The sequence below is a fragment of the Xyrauchen texanus genome, chromosome 23 (genome assembly GCF_025860055.1).
Source record: "Xyrauchen texanus isolate HMW12.3.18 chromosome 23, RBS_HiC_50CHRs, whole genome shotgun sequence".
Classification (NCBI taxonomy): Eukaryota; Metazoa; Chordata; class Actinopteri; order Cypriniformes; family Catostomidae; genus Xyrauchen; species Xyrauchen texanus.
In genome coordinates, this window is record NC_068298.1 from 7,356,218 (window position 1) to 7,379,732 (window position 23,515).

The window sequence follows — 23,515 nt, forward strand, 5'->3', positions numbered from 1 at the left end:
TTTTAAGAAGCGATTTATCTGTTCTTAAGAGGGGAGCTAGAATGTTAAAGGGATAGTTCACCCAAAAATAACAATTCTTTCATCGTTGACCCATTTCTTTTTTTCATGCCATCCCAGATGTGAATGACTTCCTTTCTTCTGCAGAACACACAATTAAGGTTTCAGAAGACTTTCTCAGCTCTGTAGGTGCAAGTGAATGGTGAACAGAACTTTGAATCTACGAAAATCACAAAGTCAACAAAAGTAACCCATAAGACTCTTGTTTAATCCATGTCTTCAGAAGTGATTTGATAGGTGTGGGAGAGAAACAGATCAATATTTAAGTTCAATGGTACAATAAATCTCCACCTTTTACCAACCCTGACCAGTAGGTCGGCGATATGCTCAAAGAATGCAAACTGCCCAAAAAATAAAAACGTGAAAGTGAAAGTAAAACTGGAGATAGGCCCTGCATTTTCAAACGGGATAAATCACCCTCCGAAGGGCACTTTGAAGGGAGAACAACTATGATAGCCATGCTGTCAAATCGCTTCAAACAGCAATGACAATATAAATGACTTAAAAAGTGAGTTCCGAACCCATCATATCACTTCTAAAACATGGGTTTAAAGTGATAGTTCACCAAACAATGTAAATCATCTCATCATTTACTCACCCTCATGCCATAACAGATGTGCATAACTTTCTTTCTTCAACAGAACACAAACAAAGATTTTTTTGTTTATTAAAAATTTTGTTTAGCTTTTTTGAACAATTGTTCGGCCTTGCACTAATGCTCGTATTAAAAAGAAGTAGCCTACAAAATAAATAAAAACATGTCATAGAAGTGGTGTACCAGCAGAAGGGGACAAGGATTTTATTTATTTTTTTCAGGCAATTGACAATTTCAAATATATTTCCTAAAAAAATTGCAAAACAGAGTGAAGCCTTTTCATATCATCAAATGTTAGGTTATATAATGACACCTTAATTACTCTTTTTTTTTTCGCTATTTGAAAGCTTTTTCATGACTTCAAAGGTTTTCCAGGCACTTGAAGCACCTCGTACAAACCCTGTTATAAGGCTTATTGAGAAAAAAATCATGCCGTGCAAAGTGAACACATTAGTTTTGTAAAAAATAATAATAAAAGGAATATATATATATATATATATATATATATATATATATATATATATATATATATATATATATATATATAAACTGTAGTAGACTAGGCTATGTGACGTGTGTTGACAAATCACAAAATAAATTTTTCCAAATGTGGTACTTTTAAGGATGATGCCATTTGTGTCCAGTGCATAAAAGAGAACTTGAGTGAAGCCGTAAATGATATTTACTTACCTCCCTCTTGCCAAATAGTATACGTGGGTATTTTCATTTCATTAAGAGTCCATCACCGCTGATGTTTGTAGAACACACAGAATGGCATCGTTTTAACTCAGTTTTGTTGGATAAGGCCAAACAAACATCACAGTTTTTGTGTTAACTCTCTCTCTCTCTCTCTCTCTCTCTCTCTCTCTCTCTCTCTCTCTCTCTCTCAATTCAATTCAATTCAATTCAAAGGGGCTTTATTGGCATGAATGTAAACAATACAATATTGCCAAAGCAGAACTACATCTTAATCTATACATTTAGTTTAACAAATTTAACACATATAAAAATAAATAATAAAAATAAATACAAAACAGGTTCAGAACTGCTGAAGACCACAGTGTTTAAATAACTGAAGAGAACTGACATATACTGACACATAAATGAATATACACACATAAACTGAGGGCCACTGTGGTGAACATTGGGGTGACACACGGGGGTAAAACACATAACACAGATTAACCCACTGTCTCTCAGACTGTGACACGTTAAAACGTATCTTGCAGCCAGTGCTGCTGTGTGTCCCTCTCCAAGTATTATGTTCATTTGTTCTTGTTCTGTCATTGTTATAAATTTGTCTATCCTGTGTGTTAATTTATCCATATAAATGTCCCTTGTATTTTTAAATTTTGGGCAGTGAAGGAGAAAGTGCACCTCTGTCTCAACCTCACCTGTCGTACAGTGAGCACACACCCTTTCTTCTCTGGGTAACCATGTTTTTCTGTGTCTGCCTCTCTCGATGGCGAGACTGTGCTCACTGAGCCTGTACTTGCTCAGGATCTGTCTCTGCTTTGTATCTCTGACAGTCAGGAGATATTCTTCCAATTCATACTTTGATTTTAGAGTCCGATAGAATTGTAATTTGCTTTGTGTTTTAGTTTCTTGATCCCAATGTTCCAGATAGGTGATTTGAGATTGTTTGATGATCTGATTTATTCTGATGTTTGGTTGTAAAGCAGTGCTGGTCTGAGGCTGGTTACTGTTAGTACTGTTAACCGGGTTAGTGAGTCTCAGAACCAGCTGACTGAGGGGACTGTTTTCAGGGTTCAGTTCTTGGGTTTGTAGCGCTTTATAATGAAGCGACTCTGTGGGACTTGATTTTAAATGCATCCAAAAATTTTGAGATCTTTTTTGTATGTTAATGATCAATGGGAATCGTCCTAATTCTGCCCTGCATGCATTATTGGGTGTTTTCCTTTGTAATTTCAAAATTAATTTGCCGAATTCTGTGTGTAGGGCTTCTGTTGGATGTTTGTCCCATCTAGTGTAGTTCTTCTGATCACTGAGTGGACCCCAAACCTCACTTTAACACAGCTTTATTTTGTTTTGCTGTGTTTACTCATGGTTGTGTTTTCATCTTTTATATGCTTTGCTAATTTTGTTGTGCTCTGCACCCCTGGGCCACCGTAATAGACACTATGTTCTCTGCACATGGATTATAAGCATACTTGGTATTGTTGGTTGAACATGGTCCATCATCACTCACCTACACTGGAATGCTTGTTTCTTTGCTACACTGTTATAAACTCCTTCCTCATCACTGTTTGCAAGTGGTATTGTTCTCTCAGTCTTGACTGGGGTTCTTAAGAATTTGTCACAATTTCAGTGACTGTTCCAAGGTCTGTGCTCTTCTGGACTGAGATCTTCTTTGTCTTTCCAGGGATCTTCTACTGTAGCTCTGCCTTGAGCCCCCAGTGTTTCTTGAGCTTTGCACACTCCCTCTTGATGTTATTATGAATTTGGACTGACACATCAATGCCATTTTCTGCTTCTTGTCTTTGATCACAATTGCTCACAAACTTAGACACATTCATTGGTCTATGATGCCTGACAAGAGCTTGAGATTGTTGCCGACAGGCAGGTAAAAGGTTGGAAGATTTTCTTTTTATCTTAAATTTTCTTTTTCCTCCCCTTTTTCTCCCCAATTTGGAATGCCCAATTCCCAATGTGCCCTCGGTCCTTTTGGTGGTGTAGTGACTCAATCCGGGTGGTGGAGGACTCTCAGGAATCTCAGTTGCTTCCATGTCTGAGACCGTCAATCTGCGCGTCTTACACGAGGAGGTTACCGCATGTGACTACTTTGCCAAGCAACCGGGCCTATTTGGTTGCTTAGGAGACCTGGCTGGAGTCACTCAGCACACCCTGGATTCAAACTTGCTACTCCAATGGTAAATGGTCTGCACTTATATAGCGCATTTTTAACCTTAACGGTATTCAAAGCTCTGTACACTGTTGACTCATTCACCCACACACATTCATACACCAATGACGGTAGAGCTGCCATGCAAAGCGCTAGCCTGCCACTGTGAGCAACTTGGGGTTCAGTGTCTTGCCCAAGGACACTTCGGCATGTGGAGTCGTGTGGGATTCGAACCACCAACCCTGCGATTTGTGGCCAACTGAGCCACAGTCGCCCCCTTGCGACTCCAGGGGTGGTAGTCAGCATCTTTACTCGCTGAGCTACCCAGGCCCCCTGTCTTTAATGATTATTAAGCTTTTCCGAGTTCCATCCATCTGTGCTCTTAGGCTGCCATTGAATAATGTTTCATTAACCCAGAGATGATTCTAGGGACTCTAGGAACCCTAGGCAAATTAGATCATGCTATTATAGCGCTCAGAATTGGCACACCAGACCAGAATTGCAAATTATTTTTTAAATCGGGTGCTAAACAAGCTCAGAGGGTGAGTCCAAAAAACTGAGCTTTTACCGGGCACAATTCATTCTTAGTGAATCTGCCCTGAATGACAATCTAATCTTACCTAAAGAAATTTGAAGTAAACAGGAGAATCAATAAAATTGTCTCTAAATGCACACATAAATGGATGTTTTTTGCTAAAGCCTCGCCTAACAAAAAGACGAGAGCTGGCTTTAATAGGCATGTGCGTCTTTATTACATGTTTATGTCTGTTACTCCTGATGTAAATTAAGGAATCACTCTCACATTTCTATCATAAGACAGTGGTGAAATATCAAAGCTGGAGATTACGCTTTTCTAATGATGTAGCTATATTTTGTCACGATTAAATAAGAATTGTATGGCGAATAACATGCAGTGAATGTAAACAATACTCAACAATACTGGCCGTTGGCAATCTTTTTGAAAGAAGGGATAATAAACATTACAGACTCTGTACAGTCAGCACAGTCATACTTCTCCTCCTGTTTTTCCTCTTCTGACTGCCAGATTAGTATGTTGGATGTCCACTTCATGATACCTCTTGGCATTGCCAATCATTGGTTTCAAGTTGTTGTGAACTACTGTAATTGCCGCCCGAAGGGGGCCCTTTCCCAGCTTGGGACCCCAGGCAATTGCCTGCCTTGCCATGTGGGATGTGGTCCAGATGTTTTTGGACATTGCCATTGTGACGGCTTCTGTTCTAGGTAATCACAGGTGTTCTCTTAATTCTGCAGGTGTAAGCACAAGGGATTTATTCATTTAGTGTCTTCTGTTCAGGTGTATCTCTGTAGTCTTGCTGAGTGTTCTGTAAGCCTTGGTTTATCAGTATCTAGGCCTTTAATTAGAGGCATTATATTTATTCAGTAACCAGTTTCTATCCTTGATCTGTAAGCTCAGCTATCCCACAGACATGCCACTTTTTGGCTTTTTAGCATTTGTTTCCAAGGATACATTTGATGGCTTGTTGCTTTCAGTCTGTTGCCTCTGAATGATGCTCAATCAAAATTGAGAAATATTACATTATTACAGATACATTAGAATATTAGAGATAAAATGGGGATAAAGAACTGCAGGATTTAAACACGTTGTTGATCATAGAGGTTTGTTTATTTTCCTCTCTGCCAACAGCATTAACCTTGCATGTCAATCTCTCTCACACACACACACGCTCTCTTCTCTCTGCATCCAGAGTGCGAATTACCCCACCATAATTGGGGGGTACTGCTCCTTCACTTCTTCTATGACCATCATGGTCCACTACCATATCAATCCCCACCATGATCGCCAAGTGCAACATGTGTTGTGCAACACACATACAAGGTCTAAACATGCGACAAACTGATAATCAGTAGGCTACAGAATATCTCATTGTTATTATATATCCAAAAGAGAACTGTTTTGATCAACTCCCAAAAGTTAGAAGTTAAGTGCACTGAAATACCATTCTAATTACTAGTAAAAGTAATACCTTTACAAGAAGCCTATTGCCTATTTCATGAAATATTGATTTGGTTTATTTTTAGATTTCATAAGACCTGGAGGTAAGACTCAACCCTCTCATATACTGTGTAAACAGAAACCAATTTTCCATTATAGTCTATGGTAGTCAGTGTCAAATCAACACAATTACTTGAAGATATGTGAAACCTGAGCCATCTTTAATGTGATTAAGGAGCATACTATGAAAAACCATACTACCACAGAAGAACTACATAGCGGTAACACACAAGAATCCGATAACCTGTTAATGTCAGAACAAGATGGGTATCATCAACACTACAGTATCCTACAAATGAGTCACATATACACACATGCACAAACACAGATACACTACTTCCAGACATTGTATTTACATTATATAGCACTATATTTCTAGACCTGTCCAAATCTGACATAAGTATGTTATGTATGAGTATGTGTAAAAGGTGTATATTGTATTGTATATGTATTATGCTTGAAGTGCACTGAAAACTGAAATAGTAAATGGCTATGTAGTCCAACAAACACTGTTGTAATATATGCAGCAAATCAGGCTTGTTTTAAAATACTGACCACAGAGGTCGGGGTTTTGCCTCTTTGCCTTCCTCCCTGGCACCCAAAATTGCGATAATCAAACACGGTTTTAATGATAATTAAATTTGAAACGATAATACTAACCGTCAGTACATTTTATAGTGGTTTATAGTGAAACCGGTAATCGTCCCATCCCTACAGGTAAGTAGCCGGTAATTCAATGTATGAAGACGTGACATGAGCTATGAAAGAACAAAAACACGTTAATAAATGAAGGTTGTAAAATCAACAATCTAGACGTCAGCTAGCAACTTACAATTATCCATGCACGTCAGCAGCAAACCGTTCTCTATCTCCATTACTTCTAGCCACCACGGTGGTTAAAAATGGTACGGTCCACAATAGGGGTGTCTGAAATCGCTTTACATTAAAATGTTCCTACAGTGAAAATAGGAGTTGACTTGTATTGTAACCATAAATATATTTTTTCACAATATCAGAAAAATTATCTGACCCCCCCAAAACTGATATTTCTGTCCCTTTTGGGGTATAGTACCCCCAGTACCCCCTGTAATTCGAACTATGTCTGCATCATTCATTCTGCGTCATAATGGTTTGAGATACAGTATGACAGGGACTGCCTCTGTTTAAAAATAGAGATGTATTAATGAATGGACAGCACAGCAGGCAGACGAGTGAGGCAGTGAAATAGGAATGGATGGAGGTGAATATTAGTCAGCAACGTAATGATGACAAGGAGTTTATAAGGCTAATTCTATAATATGAAACACAGGGACTGTAGGAAGTAAGAGAGACATTTATCTAGACTGTGGGGAGACACAAAAACAAGTCAGAAATCTATGTATATAGGTAAACAGAGTAGAGTGTAATAAAATGGTGGGAGGACATTTTGTTGCAAGGGAGGATCTGAGGGACGGGATTTGCATTGGTGTCGTCAAAAATCACATGACATCATGTTAATATGAGTTGCAGAACATCTGTGCTGAATTGCCTCTCTGTTTAGAAAAACATGTGTGGATATTTTCTGACCATTCCTCATGCAAATAGGCCATAATGATATATACTAATTTTAATTCTCTTTCCAGATTACCTTTCTCAATATTTCTGTCATAAGGAATGCAAAATCAATAACCAGCATCTTTACTAAGTTGTGACATAAATCTTACCTTAAAGGTGATTTTCAAACAACGAGAGACAACCTGTATATGGAAACTATATTTATTTTTGGAAATATGCCGCTAGTAGCACAGAATCTGCATGATTCAGACTCAGAATTTAATATTAAACTATACAAATGTTTTTAAAAATACAAATTATTACATGCTTAAAACTATGCTAATCTCTAAACAGAGTGAAATAAACAAAACATTTTAAATATTTATTTTTTATAATTATTTCTATCAATTTAAAATTATGATACAATTAAAACTGTCCTACAGCATCATTTCCATCACACACATTTTTTTGCTATTAATATTTAATTTTAATTTAATTATTTTTCTCCACAAATTTCTGTTCTTGTTAATCATATCGACACAAGTGTCAGTGAATGATTGAGATGAAAATGGAGACAAGTGATGTTTGATTTTCAATCAAGCTGTAGTTTTTCTAAATTATGCAAAAAGTGTGAAAATATTATTTAATTGTGTGTGTATTTAGGTAGCAATGAATTTAAAAGGATAGCTTGCCCCAAAATTTTAATTCTCTCATTTACTCACATAGATATGTATGCCTTTCATTCATCTGCTGAACACAAATTAAGATTTTTAGAAGAATTTCTCAGCTCTTTTGGTCCATACAATGCAAGTGACTGGGTGCCAAAATTATGAACCTCCAAATATCAGTCATAATAAAAGTAATCCATAAGACTCCAGTGGTTAGATCAAAGTCTTTAGAAGCAATATGATAGTTGTGGGTGAGAAACAGATCAAAATTTAAGATTTTTTTTTAAATTTTTACTATAAATTCTCGTCCCTGCTCAGTCAATCTCCACTTTAACTTTCACATTCTTCTTCTTGTGTTTTTGGTGATTCACATTCTTCATGCATATTGCATTCTACTGGGCAGGGTGAAGAATTTCTAGCAAAAAGGACTTAAATATTGATCTGTTTCTCACCCAAACCTATAAAATCCCTTCTGAAGACATGGATTTAAACACTGGAGTCACATGGATTACTATATATATATATATATATATATATATATATATATATATATATATATATATATATATATACATAACTCAGCTAAAAAAGAAATGTCCTTTTATTTTCAGCAAACTTAACATGTATAAATATTTGTATGAACATAAAAAAAGACATAAACAGAACAAGTTTCACAGACACAAGACGAACAGAAATGGAGTAATGGGGTCAAAATCAAAAGTAATAGTCAGTATCTGGTGTGGCAACCAGCTGCATTAAGTACTGCAGTGTGTATCTCCTCATGGACTGCACAAGATTTGCCAGTTCTTGCTGTGAGATGTTACCCCACTCTTCCACAGAGGCACTTGGAAGTTCCTGGACATTTCTGGGGGTCAATGGCCCTAAACCTCACCCTCTGATCCCACAGACGTACTCAATGGGATTGAGATCTGGGCTCTTTGCTGGCCATGGCAGAACACTGACATTCCTGTCTTGCAGGACATCAGAACGAGCAGTATGTGTTATGTTTGATAATGATCACACCGACACAGTGAGTAGCCTCAACTTATCTTCACTTTTACTTCATCCCAACTGTCTGTCCAGACCCAAGTAAAACAACACATCGATTCGTCAGGCATAACCGAATGATTCAGCACAATCAAACTCTAAGCATCACTGAACACTAACTCAATGCATTAGTAACCCCACTTGATAGAACACAACAGTATGGTTGGTGACATTGTCATGCTGGAGGGTCATGTCAGGATGATCCTGCATGAAGGGTACCACATGAGGGAGGATGATGTCTTCCCTGTAACGCACAGCATTGAGATTGTCTGCAATGACAACATGCTCAGTCCGATGATGCTGTGACCCACCGTCCCAGACCATGTCGGACCCTCCACCTCCAAATCAATCCCACTCCAGAGTACAGGCCTCGGTGTAACGCTCATTCCTTCAAAGATAAACGTAAGTCCGTCCTTCACCCCTGGTGAGACAAAACCACGACTCGTCAGTGAAGAGCACTTTCTGCCAGTCCTGTCTGGTCCTGCGAAGGTTGGTTTGTGCCCATAGGCGACATTGTTGCAGGTGATGTCTGGTAAGGACCCGCCTTACAACAGGCCTACAAGCCCTCAGTCTAGCCTCTCTCAGCCTATTGCGGACAGTCTGAGCACTGATGGAGGGATTGTGCATTCCAGTGTAACTTAGGCAGTTGTTGTTGCCATCCTGCACCTCTCCCACAGGTGTGATGTTCGGATGTACCGATCCTGTGCAGGTGTTGTTACATGTGGTCTGCCACTGTGAGGACCATCACTTGTCCTTCCTGTCTCCCTGTAGCGCTGTCTTAGATGTCTAACAGTATGGATATTGCAATTTTTGCCCTGGCCACATCATGCGGCCCTCATGCTTCCATGCAGCATGCTTACGGCATGTTCACGCAGATGAGCAGGGACCCTGGGCATCTTTCTTTTGGTGTTTTTCTTTTGGAGTCAGTAGAAAGGTCTCTTTGGTGTCCTACGTTTTTATAACTGTGACCTTAATTGCCTACCGTCTGTAAGCTGTTAGTGTCTTCACGACCGTTCCACAGGTGCATGGTCATTAATTGTTTATGGTTCAATGAACAAGCATGGAAAACTTTCTTTAAACTCTTTACAATAAAGATCTGTAAAGTTATTTGGATTTTTACTAAATTATCTTTAAAATACAGTGTCCTGAAAAAGGGACGTTTATTTTTTTGCTGAGTTGTAAAGTAACAAAGAGCACATGTTCAAAGCCACAAAAAATATGTTAACAGCAGTGGAACAAGACACAGAATTTGGTTGCTCAGTGCAGGTTGGCAACTGCACACATACAAACACATGTACACACACTCTCCTCAAACCTGTCTATTGCTCTTTAAAAAGTGTGTCACTGCCCCGAGTGGTGAGGGGGAGTGTGGTCATCTGTTTGATCTTGCCTCATTTATGTATGTGTGTGTATGTGTGTTTGTCTTCCCCCACAGACCCCTGTAGTGTTGAGAATGTTGAGCGATGACTGAGCATGTGGGCTAAGACAATTGTGTTTGTGTGTAGCATCTCATTGTGTATGCAGCCTCTAGTGTTGTTTCTGCACACTTAGAACAAAGGTTGGTAATGACGAGGAATGGACTACTACTGTGTGAACGGTATGGTTCTACAGGCTGTGATCTTTCCCTCATGGTCCCTTGTCCTAACCTTTGAATTCTCAGAGATGACTGGGCTTGTGGGTCCAGATGAAAGTGTGTGTTCTTGAGTGTACATGATACTCACTGTTTGTCTTTTGTTATTGGGTCCCGTGAGAGAAAGGGTAGGAGAAACACAAGAACTGTAGCCTAATGTGTAGAATGGCAATACTAGCAAATCTGTACATGAATATGATAGCATTTGAATAGAATGAACAGTGTGTGTTTACATATCTACAGATGGATGGCATCATGCTGAAGTTGGAACACACTGTGACCTCAGTCATGGTCAGGAGACAGAACTGTGACTCAATGCAGCCCACACACGTGACAATTACACAAATGCATACATGAATTTCTAACTCTTTTACACACATTGTTGCTTTCTACAGTGTTTATGAGGTAGTACTCTGTACTCTATTGATATTCAAACTCATTTGTAGGAGAGAAAATCTCCTTTTAAACTTGTATTATTAGATTATTCACCACTTGATCTGATCTAACTGACAGTGATGATGTCATCTCAATATTTGCGCACAGCAATGTGTTCTTTCTTACGTCTATTTAAAGGTGAAGTGTGTAATTTCTGCATCACTTGCATCACCAAATATAATTGCAAAAATAACCACTGTTTTCAAACAGGTTTTCAGGACACACCACATCGGCCATTGATCTGAAAGACTGACTGTCTGAGAGTTCTGTGGGGCTTGTCAGGATACTCAAACAAACAGAGCAATGTTTTGATAGTGCCACAATGTTTCACAATGAGAGAGAAGTATTTTAACATTACATTTAACATTGGAAAAAAATTACACTCTTTTCTTTAAAGGTTCAGTTTTTAAAGGAATATTCCTGGTTCAATACATGTTCAATTAACAGCATGTGTGTTAAACTTAACGAAAGTTAAGTGAGGCAAAGCTCTCTGGAGTGCTCATAAATGTCACATCCAGGGGTGGACTGGCCATAGGGAGCACTGGGACTTTTCCAGATGGGCCGGCCATGAAATGGTGCCGAATGGGGCCGAATGGGCCGCGATAAGCTGAAATGGGCCACTGTGTTATGCAGAACTGGCCACAACCCCCCCCCCCCCCCACACACACTTTTGGGCCAGTTAATCCCAAGCCGATTTCTCATCCCAGTCCACCCCTTGTCACATACTTTACATTTTCCCGCCAAAACGACTCACTCCCTTCACAAAGTCTACAGGCTTTAATAGAAAGTCAGGGAAGGCAGGGCTAATTTTTTTTTAAGTTGCATTACAAGCCATTTACACATTGACAAAAAAAAAGAAAAGAAAAGCCATAAACATAAGATTAACTAAAACTTTAAAATTATTTTTATTTTATTTATTTATTTTGCCTGGCAAGCACTGGGATTTCCTTCAGGAAATGCTGAGAGATTGAATTATGGCACTGGAAAGTATAAACTTACAAAGATAGGCCTATGCCATTGAGAATTTTTTTTGTATTTCTTTGGTAGGCCTCCCTGTTTTCAACTATAAAGCCTAATTTGTGTATTTAGTCATGTATTTAGTTGTGGATAGGCCTACATCCTTTAACCTAATCTGTGCCCACGCAATAAAATCATAGATGAGGTTGTTTGATAGGCCTGTTTACTAAAAAAAACTCAAGAGAAAAGGGCAGTCATCTATCTATAACAACCACCGTTAAAGTACGTTATTTTAGCATCCACACACACACACACACACACACACACACACACACACACACACACACACACACACACACACACACACACACACACACACACACACACACCCGCGCGCGCTCCCCCACCTCCGTGCATTTCGCCCTCGCACGTGGCGTATGGGAGAATCCATCGCGTCCAGCTCGCGTAGGCAGCCGGTGCTGGAGAGTATAAACACTCGCGGGACACGCGCAGCTCCTCAGTCGCAGTCGACTCGAGCACCAGAGCTGACCGTCAGCGCAGATAGCAGGCACCCGCTCAGGCTAACTCGCGTTCGGTTTGGATTTTGGTATGGAAACTCGTACGGCTGCGCGGAGCTCTCGCGCCCCCAACACTCTTACCTTTAAGAGTGAGTACCAACTTGTTACTGTGATTATTAGTTTATATTTAATAATCATGCGTATTACTGATACAAATTAAGTTATAGTCATTTATTGCATGTTTTTTTTTTCGTACACTGTGATGTTCGATACATATGAATTGACGCATAGCCATTTATAATTGTTTTTATTAAATATATATTATATTTTAGTGTTATACTGTTAGTGTATAACTTACAAACGCCTAATTTTTCTTATTATTTCGTCGTATTATTATTAATATTATTATCATCACTGTTTATGCTTGATAAAAAATGTATAAACATTTAAATTGTGTATATATTTGTGAAGTATATAAATGTTTGTTTTTTTTTTATCTTTTTGACATATACAAAATATATGTATGCATATAAAATATACAATTTGGCATTTATATTTTTTAATGTTATACAGTTTTCCCATATATATATATATATATATATATATATATATATATATATATAGGCTATATGTGTGTGTGTGTGTGTGTGTGTGTGTGTGTGTGTGTGTGGTTCCTATGTTAAACTATGATAAAACAACAATAAAAAAAAAAAAAAAAAAAAACGCACAGGTATGCATTGAAAAGTTATGTATACAGACTGTATATATTTTTAGTGCATACATTTGTGTTTTGTTTGATAGTTGCTTTATAAGTTTAACATTACATAATGTAGATAGTCTGCAGCTAATAAATAAGTTATTGATTATTCTGTATAATAGAGTAGGCATTTAAAATTTCCACATTAGTCCTGTGCAGTGGATAGATTAGTACAGATTGTTCTGCAGGGGAACAAGCAGTGACCAGGTCATGGCTCAGGTAATAGGAAAATCTTGCGCAGGCGACATGAACGCACGCGACATGATTAATTCGCGTCACGTAATTGTGTAGAGCCACCGAACCCCACGAGATTCCTCTTAAATATTCATGCGCTGCCGTAACTGAATCGGGTTCAGTTTCACAAACCTGAAGTTAATCCGACCTTTTTGTTTCACGCACTCTTAGGTACTATTCTGCCCTGTCCTGTTTTGAAATAAACAGGTGCAGTCTCTGATTGGACAGAGAGTCTGTCATAAAAACCCATAGTATATGGATATTTTTGGTTGCTTAACCAAGCAGTGTTGTGTTTATGGGATGGTTCACCCAAAACATGATCCTTTACTCATCCTCATGTTGTTCCAAACCCTTATGACTTTCTGTCGTCCATGGAACACGTTAGGTGGAAGAAAATGTTAGGTGGAATGTTAGCCTGCGTCACCATTCACTTTCATTGCATCTTTTTCCACACACTGAAAGTGAATGATGAGGCTCAAGAACTTAAAGCACCACTGTGGGAACAGCTACTTCTACACACAAGAGCACAACAACTACATGCTTTTAACCCCCTCCTTCTCTCTCTGCAGGTGGATTGTCTCTCTGGTTGGTGGTGTGGCTGCTGGCATGTCGCTGTGCACCGGGTCAGGCATGTCCCAGGCTGTGTGTATGCTACCATATGCCCATGACTGTCAGCTGCCAGTCTCAGAACTACACAGCTGTTCCTGCGGGTGTGCCTTATGACTCCCAGCGTGTCTTCTTGCAGAACAACCACATCATTGAGCTCAGAGCTGACTCTTTTGGTTTCGAGACTCAGGTGAGTGTGTATTATTGTGTAAATTGTATGATGCATTGAAGTAGTGAATTCAATAAGGGCCCGCCTCCAAGAAACAACATTTGTATTATTACGTTGACTTGCCACAACCAACATACTGTTATTCTACAGATGTTTATGTTTTTTCAAAATCTATAAACGAAGATTAAGATCAAAACTATCTATTGAAACTCCTCCTAGGGCTTCACATCCACCAAACTTGGCACAAACCTTCAAATTGTTCTTAGAGACTTAGTGTGTTATGTCGTTTCTAACTGATCTGACTAACAATTTTCCAGAAGTGGGAAAATAAAAAATACCCAAAATCCCAAAGACTTACATTGACTTACAAGACTTACTATTCAATGAGAACAATGTAACTGTTGTTATTCATGGAAGTCACATAAAGAGCACAAAAATGGCAAAACATGCGTAATTAATTCAATAGAATAGCGCAACAGTGCCCTCTTATTTTTTTTTAGCCATCTTGGTCCAAAAGTATTGTATTTTCCTATTCATGTTTTTCATAGGAATAATAAAATTCTTCAAAGATTTCTAACTAAACCAACCAGCTCTGAGATAACAAGATAACAAGATTACAACCTATGATTTGAAGAAAAATTTACTGGAAAATTGGACAAGACCATACTTACCATATTTTATGAGGGAATGAATTACATTCCACATGAATCATTGAGAGTTTCATAATCAAATAATAAAAAAAAACGTTTGATTTATAGTTGCTGAGTGGACACAATGACATAGGAGGTGCAGAGAGGTGCGGCGACCTTGGTGTGCGCACATGTTAAGTTTGAACATTTGCACAGAGATGATTTCACCTCTAAATAACTAAATTGTTCCAAAAAATGACCAAAGAAATGACTAAAACAGCAATTGCGCGTGGGGTGGCCAATGGGGTGGCCAGGATTCGGTCCATGGTGGCCACGGCCTCCCCTGGACATACCCTAGCTCTGTCACTGCATTTTCCACATGAACAGTTATACTACCTCAGGACTCCCCCATTGTGCAATAATGTAAATACATATCTCATGTACATATGTAAATTCACATATTTAATTCAATAAATGTACATACCCCTACCTTGCACATACATTACCACTTGCACATGTTCATATGCCATTTTGTTATATGTCCTATTATTTGTATGTCTATTTATACTCTTACCTTGTATTATATTCTGTGCTCACTGTAATTTACTGTGTGCACTTGTTTCTCCTATCTCCAAAAACAAATTCCTTGTGTATGTGAGAACACTTGGCATCAAAGCTCATTCTGATTCTGATATGATGAGTAGCATGAGAGTGTAGGAGACTCTTTTGTAGTGGTTTGATTGGTGGATCTTTCTCTTCACGATTCACAGGTAGCATAGTTCTTCACCAGGAATTAAGCTATTTAACACATTTTTTTTTTTTTAAATAACGTGGACATATGGTTTCAACAGAAGCAATCTCGGAGCTCATAATAGGTCTGCCTTTAAAGGTTTATAATTTATTGTTTAAAACCAATTAGTCTATGGAGAAAATTAATGGAATTTTTACCTCCGGAACCCGACTGTCAAAATATGCAATACATCGAAATTTACAGTACATTTGAATTTACTTTCTGTATCTGCAGGTCCTGTGGTTATACTCCAATAACATCTCATGGATCGAAGCAGGTGCATTCAGTAATCTGCGTGTACTGGAGGAGCTAGATTTGAGTGACAACCCATCTCTACGCAGACTGGACGGAGGCACATTTACAGGGCTGGAGCGACTACAGAGTCTTCACATGCACCGTTGTCGCCTAACCGAGCTGCCCGCCGAACTCTTCCACAAGCTCTACAGCCTTCAGTTCCTCTACCTGCAGGAAAACCAGCTCACCCACCTCGCTGATGGCCTCTTCTCCGACCTGGTCAATCTCACCCATCTATTCCTGCATGGCAACCGCATTCGAGCTCTGTCTGAAAATGTCTTCCGTGGCCTGGTAAACCTCGACCGTCTCCTGCTGCATGAAAACCGCATCCGTCAGGTCCACCGGCGTGCTTTTCGTGACCTGGGCCGATTGACCATCCTCTATCTGTTCAACAACTCTCTGCAAGAGCTTCCAGGCCAGGTGCTGAAAGATACATCGTCGGTGCAGTTTCTCAGACTCAATGGCAACCCCTGGACCTGCGGCTGTGAAGCCAGGTCGCTCTGGGAGTGGTTCCGCATAGCTCGGATTTCCAGCTCAGACCTAACCTGCATGACACCAGCCCCCCGTAAGGGCCAGGACCTGAGGTTTTTGCGGGAATTGGACTTTGCCCTCTGCCCACTGCCTGACCCAGGATCCCTGGCTGGCACTACAACCACCACCTTCAGCACCAAAACACGCTGGTGGTTCTCTAAGAACAAACCAGCATCATCATCTAAGAGCTTTCACAAGAGTACAGAGTCACTGAAGGCCTTTCCGTTCACCTCCTTCAAGCATTCCTCATCTTCATCTTCATCTTCCTCGTCCTCCAAGTATGATCTCACGGCGGATGAGGCCGCGTTACCCAAGTTGGAGCCTGAAGAGTACTGGGCAAACTACGGCAATGAGGATGCAGCCTCAGTCCGCTGTTTTGAGCTCGAGTGTCCACTCGATGATGAGTCTCCTGTTCTCTCATCTTCAACTTCTCTTTGGTCCTTCTTCTCAATGTCAGCTTTGACTCTTTCTTTCCATCTGCTCTTCAGCTGAGTTATCCTTCTCTACTTTCTCCTCCACTTCTGTTACACTACATTTCTCCTGCGATGGGGCTGATGCTAACAGACGCAAAGAAGCAGCCGTGCAGAAAAAGGAGACAAGAATGTCACGGAACAAGTCTCATGCTGTAACACACTCTCGCACTCAAGCACATGCACAGATCAATAGTGCAGGTCTTACAAAAGCTATTGCATGCAAGCACTCCCAGCAGACTTTGCACCACCAACTGAAGTCATGTCCTTATCTAAAATCAGACAACAGGACAAGCAGAGGGTAAACAAGACAGAAAGAGAATGAGAAATAAAGGCAGAAATGAAACTTGGGAGAAGCAAATGTCACTCAACTGTCGTAGAGGGTGGGAAAAAGTCTCTACACAGAGACTTCAAGCTCTCATACCAGCAAATGAGACCATGTAAATAATGAATGATCATAATATCCATTATATACAGGAACACAAGACAGGTTTTTTTCAACAAGAGACAGAACATGCTATAGACACTAGATTAGAAAGTAGATTTATTTTAGATTTTGGTGATTGTTGGCGATTATCTATAGAATAAAGAACGTAAATTAAACTACACCAGACATAGTATCACATACAGGACACTGGCTCCAAAACGTATTTGGGCACCTAAGCCACTCTTACAGATGTATGAATGTCATTGCATTCAGCTAGCACAAACACACTATTCAAGCTAAAAAGTTTATTAAAAAGTTAAAAAAAAGATATTACTGTTGAAAATTAAGAACAAGCATTTGGACACGTTTCGGTTGTCAAACATTTGCTTAAAACAACCATAGCAATTGGAAAAATGGCAGAGAAAAGTTACGTTAGTTCTGAGAAAATGCTCTAGAATCATTTGTTTGTAGATGCCACTTGGATTTATATTTTTTAATCTAATGTTATGGAATTCATTCATTTCTTAGAGTGGCTTGAGTGTCAAAACACTTTTTGGGGCGACTATAAATTATAGAGCCAACAGATCCTGAAAAAAATAACTAATGGAAGAAAAAATGAGCCAACTTCACTTTATTTTTTTCATTCGTAGTGTTTCGTGTTAATCATTGAGACATCTGTGTTAAGTTTTTTGGGTTGTATAAGTTAATCTGAGTTGTGCCAGGTACTTTGGGTGTCAAGTAAATGTAGGGCAGGAAGTCAATGTTTAATTTAACCTCAAGTACTTAGAAACTTCTTGAGGTGACAGATTTGTGTTTTCCGTTTCTGTAAGATATCCCACTGTCTTTCTCTCTGAGCGAGTGTTCAGTTGTGTACAGAATCAAATGATAAACAGTATTATGGTTTCTGTCTAAAAACTTGTAAATAAAGCACCATTACATACAAATCCACATGTTTGGTGTATTGTTGACTGATTTGGGCTCTGTGTGTGTGTGTGTGTGTGAGTGTGTGTGTGTGTGTGCGTGTATTTATCACTTTATGGGGACCAAATGTCCCCATAAGGATAGTAAAACCCGAAATTTTTGACCTTGTGGGGACATTTTGTTGGTCCCCATGAGGAAAACAGCTTATAAATCATACTAAATTATGTTTTTTGAAAATGTAAAAATGCAGAAAGTTTTCTGTGAGGGTTAGGTTTAGGGGTAGGGTTAGGTTTAGGGGATAGAATATAAAGTTTGTACAGTATAAAAACCATTATGTCTATGGAAAGTCCCCATAAAACATGGAAACACAACATGAGTGTGTGTGTGTGTGTGTGTGTGTGTGTGTGTGTGTGTGTGTGTGTGGCGCGATGCGCTACAAACCTGGTGACCTGAGTTCGATTCCCGCTCATGGCTAACACCAGTGACGATTATCTGAACCAGACCCAGGCCTCCCCTAGGTCCACTCAGCCTAAAATGAGCACCTGGTGCGGTGTGTAAAACATCGCCACTGGGGAGACAAAGGCGGTCGGGCGTGGTGCTGGCCACCCACCCTCCCCCTCGTGTACCATTCCGGCCTTCATAGGTGCTCGCTAACAGCACTTGCCCCTACAGTCTGTTGGATCTTTTTGTGTGTGTGTCTGTAGCATTAAAAGAGCAGATGGTGATGGAGAAAATAGATAAGCAATTTGACATTTGAATCTCATTAAACTTCTTGAAATACTCTGCAACCCAAATAAAGTTTTAAACTACCTGCCACATTACAATGTATAAATGTTACATGTATGACATAAGGAAGGTCATACGTAAAAAACACACAAGTTAAATAACACACAAGCTAACATTAGTATAAAAGTTTATACAGTATATACCCCTTAAACAAAACAAGTATACATTCTAACACACAACCAGTGGAAAATACTAATGCTCAGAGTTTGCTCTTTCATATAGTTCAGGAGATATGGAGCTCTTCAGTAGTTTCATTAAAGTATAAACATTGTCTCAGATGTTTCACCTAAAGTAATATAAAAGAAATAAGAAACAAATAAATGTAATGAAAATAAATGAGAGCATTGTTGACAGAGTAATTTTGAAGAATTCTAATAGAAAGTCAAAATAGTTGAAGTCAAATCTCTGGCGTTTGCTTGCAGACTGGTATTTAGGCAAAATCTGAGCCCAGACTAAGACATGGTTGAGATCTCTAAAATTATACAGGAGACACAAGTGATTGCAAGGGACTTTGAGGAGAACAATCTGAGAAGCAGGACACTTTAAGTGTCCCTTTGCTCTCCATTTAATCGTATTGCAGTCTGGGAGAAACAACAGACATATTAAAAGAGATATCATCTGAAAGTTTCTTTCCTATAGGCATACGAGTGCTCACAAATGTTAAAAATAACTCCTGATTTTCTTGACCGGAAGCTTCTCCTCCAAAGACGCATTGGCTCCATTCTCCCTTTGAGCACTGTTTGTTCTGCGCTTTCTGTTTGACATTGTTCTGCTGTCTTTTATGTCAATCACAAGCATTCAAGCATTCAAGAACCAGCTATTCATTCATCTCTCATTTCTAAATCTCATCATGTCCTCATATGCTGTCATTCTCTCTCCAGATGGTTCTGTTTGCATGGATGTGTGTTGGAGTGGTTGACGTGCATCATCAGTCATGTGTCAAGCCTGAGAGAGTACAAATGTGTGTATCTGAGTTTGTGTGTAAGAGAGAGAAATAGAAAGAGTATGTACATTTTCAGTCTGCAGGATCAACCAGACCGTTCATTTTTGGGGCTAGTTTGAACCTCAGTGTGCTGGGGAAAAACAAGGCCAAAATAAAGGACTGTAATAAGGTACACTGCAGAAGACACAATCAGACAAGGCAGAGTCTTCAGTATTCAAGTACTCAAATGCAAACGTGAATGTTTGTCAATGCAGTGCAAGCATGCAGTCCGGCTGAACATAATTAAAGTGTACTTTTGCGTTTCTGAGTGCGTTTACATGCACAATCTTCCACCAATTGCTTAATGAGCCAACAAATGTTGGTCAGTCTTCTACAGTCAGTGTGTGCATTTCAGGCCATAAGGCACTTAAAGCTGTGAGATTTGAGTTTTATTTATGTTTTCAGGTAATTCCTCTACCACTCTCACATATTCTAACTTTAAAGCCAACATGAAACTTGCAGTCCACTTTTAATTCCGTATTCTGATGTATTTTCAAGTGAAACAAATCATTCAGTGAGAAATAGTGTTTAATCTTTGGATAAATCTTTTTTTTTTACAATTGATTGAAAAAGTGAGCATGAAAAGTGGGCAACCCAGTTGGTCTCCCTCAACTCCCAAACTGCTTAAATATTTTAATTTAATATAATAATATTATATGTGTATATTTAGCAAAATACATTCCCGATTTTACCGGATTTCATCCGGTTTCCCACCCTTCCTCCCGCTGTACTCTCGATTTACAATTTCAACTTTGCATACAGGACCCTCCAGTATTAAAATATGAAATGATCAGACAAGCGATTTGCATTTGTCTCGTAAACTGATCAGATGGCGTCACAGCGAAATCGTTCCAGATTGTTAATTCATTTTTTTTTAAAGTTGGTCATTTTTCATACAGAAATTAAGGGAACGTCTGAAAAATACACACACTGTGCTGAAACCATAGACTGTAAAAAAAGATGGACGACGCCCCTTCGCTCTTTTCCATTGGTGAGAACTGAAGCCGCCAGTGTCCCGATATGGCGCTGACATCTTGGGACTTGAGACTGCACAGTTGCGATTTCGGGACCAGACCTGCGCAGTAGTGCGCAGGAAGTAAAGCCGCGAAATCAAGGCCCCGCCCTCACTCTCACTGAATCAATCGCAAGCACACGCCCCTGCACTTTTGACTTATGACGGTGTGAAATAATTAATTATAGAAATTTAAATATTACATTTAAAGCTCCAATCTCCTCAGTCCTCCGAAGATCCTGAAAAAAAGTCAGTTGGTGCTTCAGTGGCTACTTCGCTCAGAGAACCTGTCAATCACAGCTGTCAATCATGATGTCACAGCACTGTTTTTATAGCATCAAATAAATAACTAAAAACAAACTTATTTTGAAAACAAACACTTGAAATTACATCAACGTGATAGAAAATACAGTAAATGACAGAAACTATCTTTGGAAAAAAGATATGTGAAGTGTAATTGAATTGTTTAGTTGGTCTCACGTCCTGTTGAATAACATGGGGAGGTGGGGTTTATGACCTATACTAGGACCAGTCACCGGGGGACAATCGAGACATTTTGGCTTCACTTTTGTGGGCGGCACACTTGGCTGAAACGTGCTAATATTATGGAGTGTGCGGTAAGGGACCGTCCGAAAAGTCCACACATTGTGCAAAAACTGTGGATTTATTTTTAATTGAAAAACAGAAGTTCAATATAAATGTTCAATAATATGTACAAAATTACACAGATCCAACAATGTATGAATAATATCACTGAGTCATAAAACAAGTAGTACAGGTGAAGGAAAAAGAAACAAATAATTATATAAATAAAAAGAAAAACGTATATATAGCCTATATATATATATATATATATATATATATATATATATATATATATATATATATATATATATATATATATACAGATCACAGATGTATACATCAATTTAATAAAGATAAATAATCTAAGCAATAATAATTATATTTTTTATTTGAAAAGCAATGAATGAAACGATCATACAGAATGTAATATATGGGGAGGGGGCTGGCGTGAATGAGTTTGGGGTGATTAAGTGAACGCGTCACCAGTGGCGTTTTCTCTGTCATCCCCACAAAACTTCTGTTCTGAACTATAAATATGCTCTGCCAGAAGGCACCTAGTGAGAAAGACAGAAGCGCGTGTGTGTGTGTGTGTGCGAGTAAGTTTGCTGAATAAATATGAAATATAAAATATTCTGAAAATGTTTCGAAGATATGATTTCAGCAGCTGTAGTGATTTCTAAACACGCATTTTAACTTTGCTTTTTTTCAGTGGTTTGCGTAAGCTGTCAGTCATACTTCATCAATCATTCATCATTCTCTCCAAATCTGTGCTGTTTAATCATGTCACTCGCAGTGATTTAATCAAATCTCTTTTTCGATCCAATACACTATTTTTGACTTGTGAGTCTGTTGAGGCTTTGGCTGAGAGACAGTAATCCCTCCCTAAAGAAGCTGTACATAGATAATCCCGGGAGGCTTGTCAGGGAACATTCTGAGGTGTTCAGTCTCACTCCGGCTGATTTCTTCAACGCTCTTCTCCCCTTCTCTCTCAGTCTCTGTTCATTCATACTTTTCTTGCAGCACCTGGTCTTCTCACCTATAACTTTGCGAGTTATCTCCATATGGTAAGTCTAGCAAGGTAACATGAAGTCAGGTCAGGTCTGTGGGAGACTCTGCTCTAGACAGCGAGTGAAAATTGATTGATAATTACTCTTTACTGCCACCTATTGGATTAGGTGAAAAAAAATATTTTCACAAAATTGGTAAAAATGGGTAGGTGGTCTGACTTGTACCGTTCTCTTACAAGAGGTTCTCTCGTATTGCGTAAGCTAGCTTACGCTACGGGAAAGATTCATCTTTTCTGAGATATTGAAGCCAAAAAATTATCCTTAATTTTTGTATCCATTGTCAACACAGTGCGGCAGCTGCAGACCTTGAGCGGGCTAGCTAGCGAGCTCATAGGTTGCTCTGCGGCAACTGCTGCAGCCTATAGACGAGCTTGGGCGAACTCGCATCCAATGAGAGGCGTCCGCGCGCTCACTGCAACAAAGCCCGCCAAAATGGGCGTGACTAGAGTGCATATAAGCGTAGTTCGTAGGCTGGAACCCTGATTTTCATCTCTTCAGCGAAGCTCTTCGCATCTCTGAACTGGAAGCCGCGTCGCCGTTTGAGGGGCATCAAGCAAGCGTGGACAGCGCTCGAAGAAGCCGGCCGTCTTCGCCACCTTCAGCCGTCCTGCGAGCTACGCCATCCGGCGACGTATCCTTTTTAAAGCAAGCTAGTTCTTATGAACTTCACAAAAGAGTACGAGCGTCTTTTTAAAGATGTCTCGCTCCACTTGCGCCTCATGCTGCGCCCCTCTCAGCACCGGAGACTGCCACGTCATCTGCGCTCTCTGCCTGGGACTGGGGCATGCAGAGCTCGCCCTCGCTGAAGGCGGATGCGATCTCTGCGAGGAGCTTCCGATGTCGACCCTGCGGGCTCGACTCGAAGCACTCAGGACCGAAGCCACAGCGCCACCTTCCATTCAGCCGCGCAGTAAAAA

General features: G+C 39.5%; 1 protein-coding gene across 1 annotated transcript; it reads left to right on the forward strand.

Annotated features, from left to right (window-relative positions):
• Nucleotides 1-12,351: 12,351 nt before the first annotated feature.
• On the forward strand, nt 12,352-18,172 carry LOC127663184 (reticulon-4 receptor-like 2). Its single transcript, XM_052154681.1, has 3 exons — nt 12,352-12,487; nt 13,899-14,125; nt 15,758-18,172. The coding sequence occupies exons 1-3, from the start codon at nt 12,430-12,432 to the stop codon at nt 16,838-16,840; spliced, it is 1,368 nt and encodes a 455-aa protein (XP_052010641.1). The 5' UTR covers nt 12,352-12,429; the 3' UTR covers nt 16,841-18,172.
• The last annotated feature ends 5,343 nt before the right edge of the window (nt 18,173-23,515 follow it).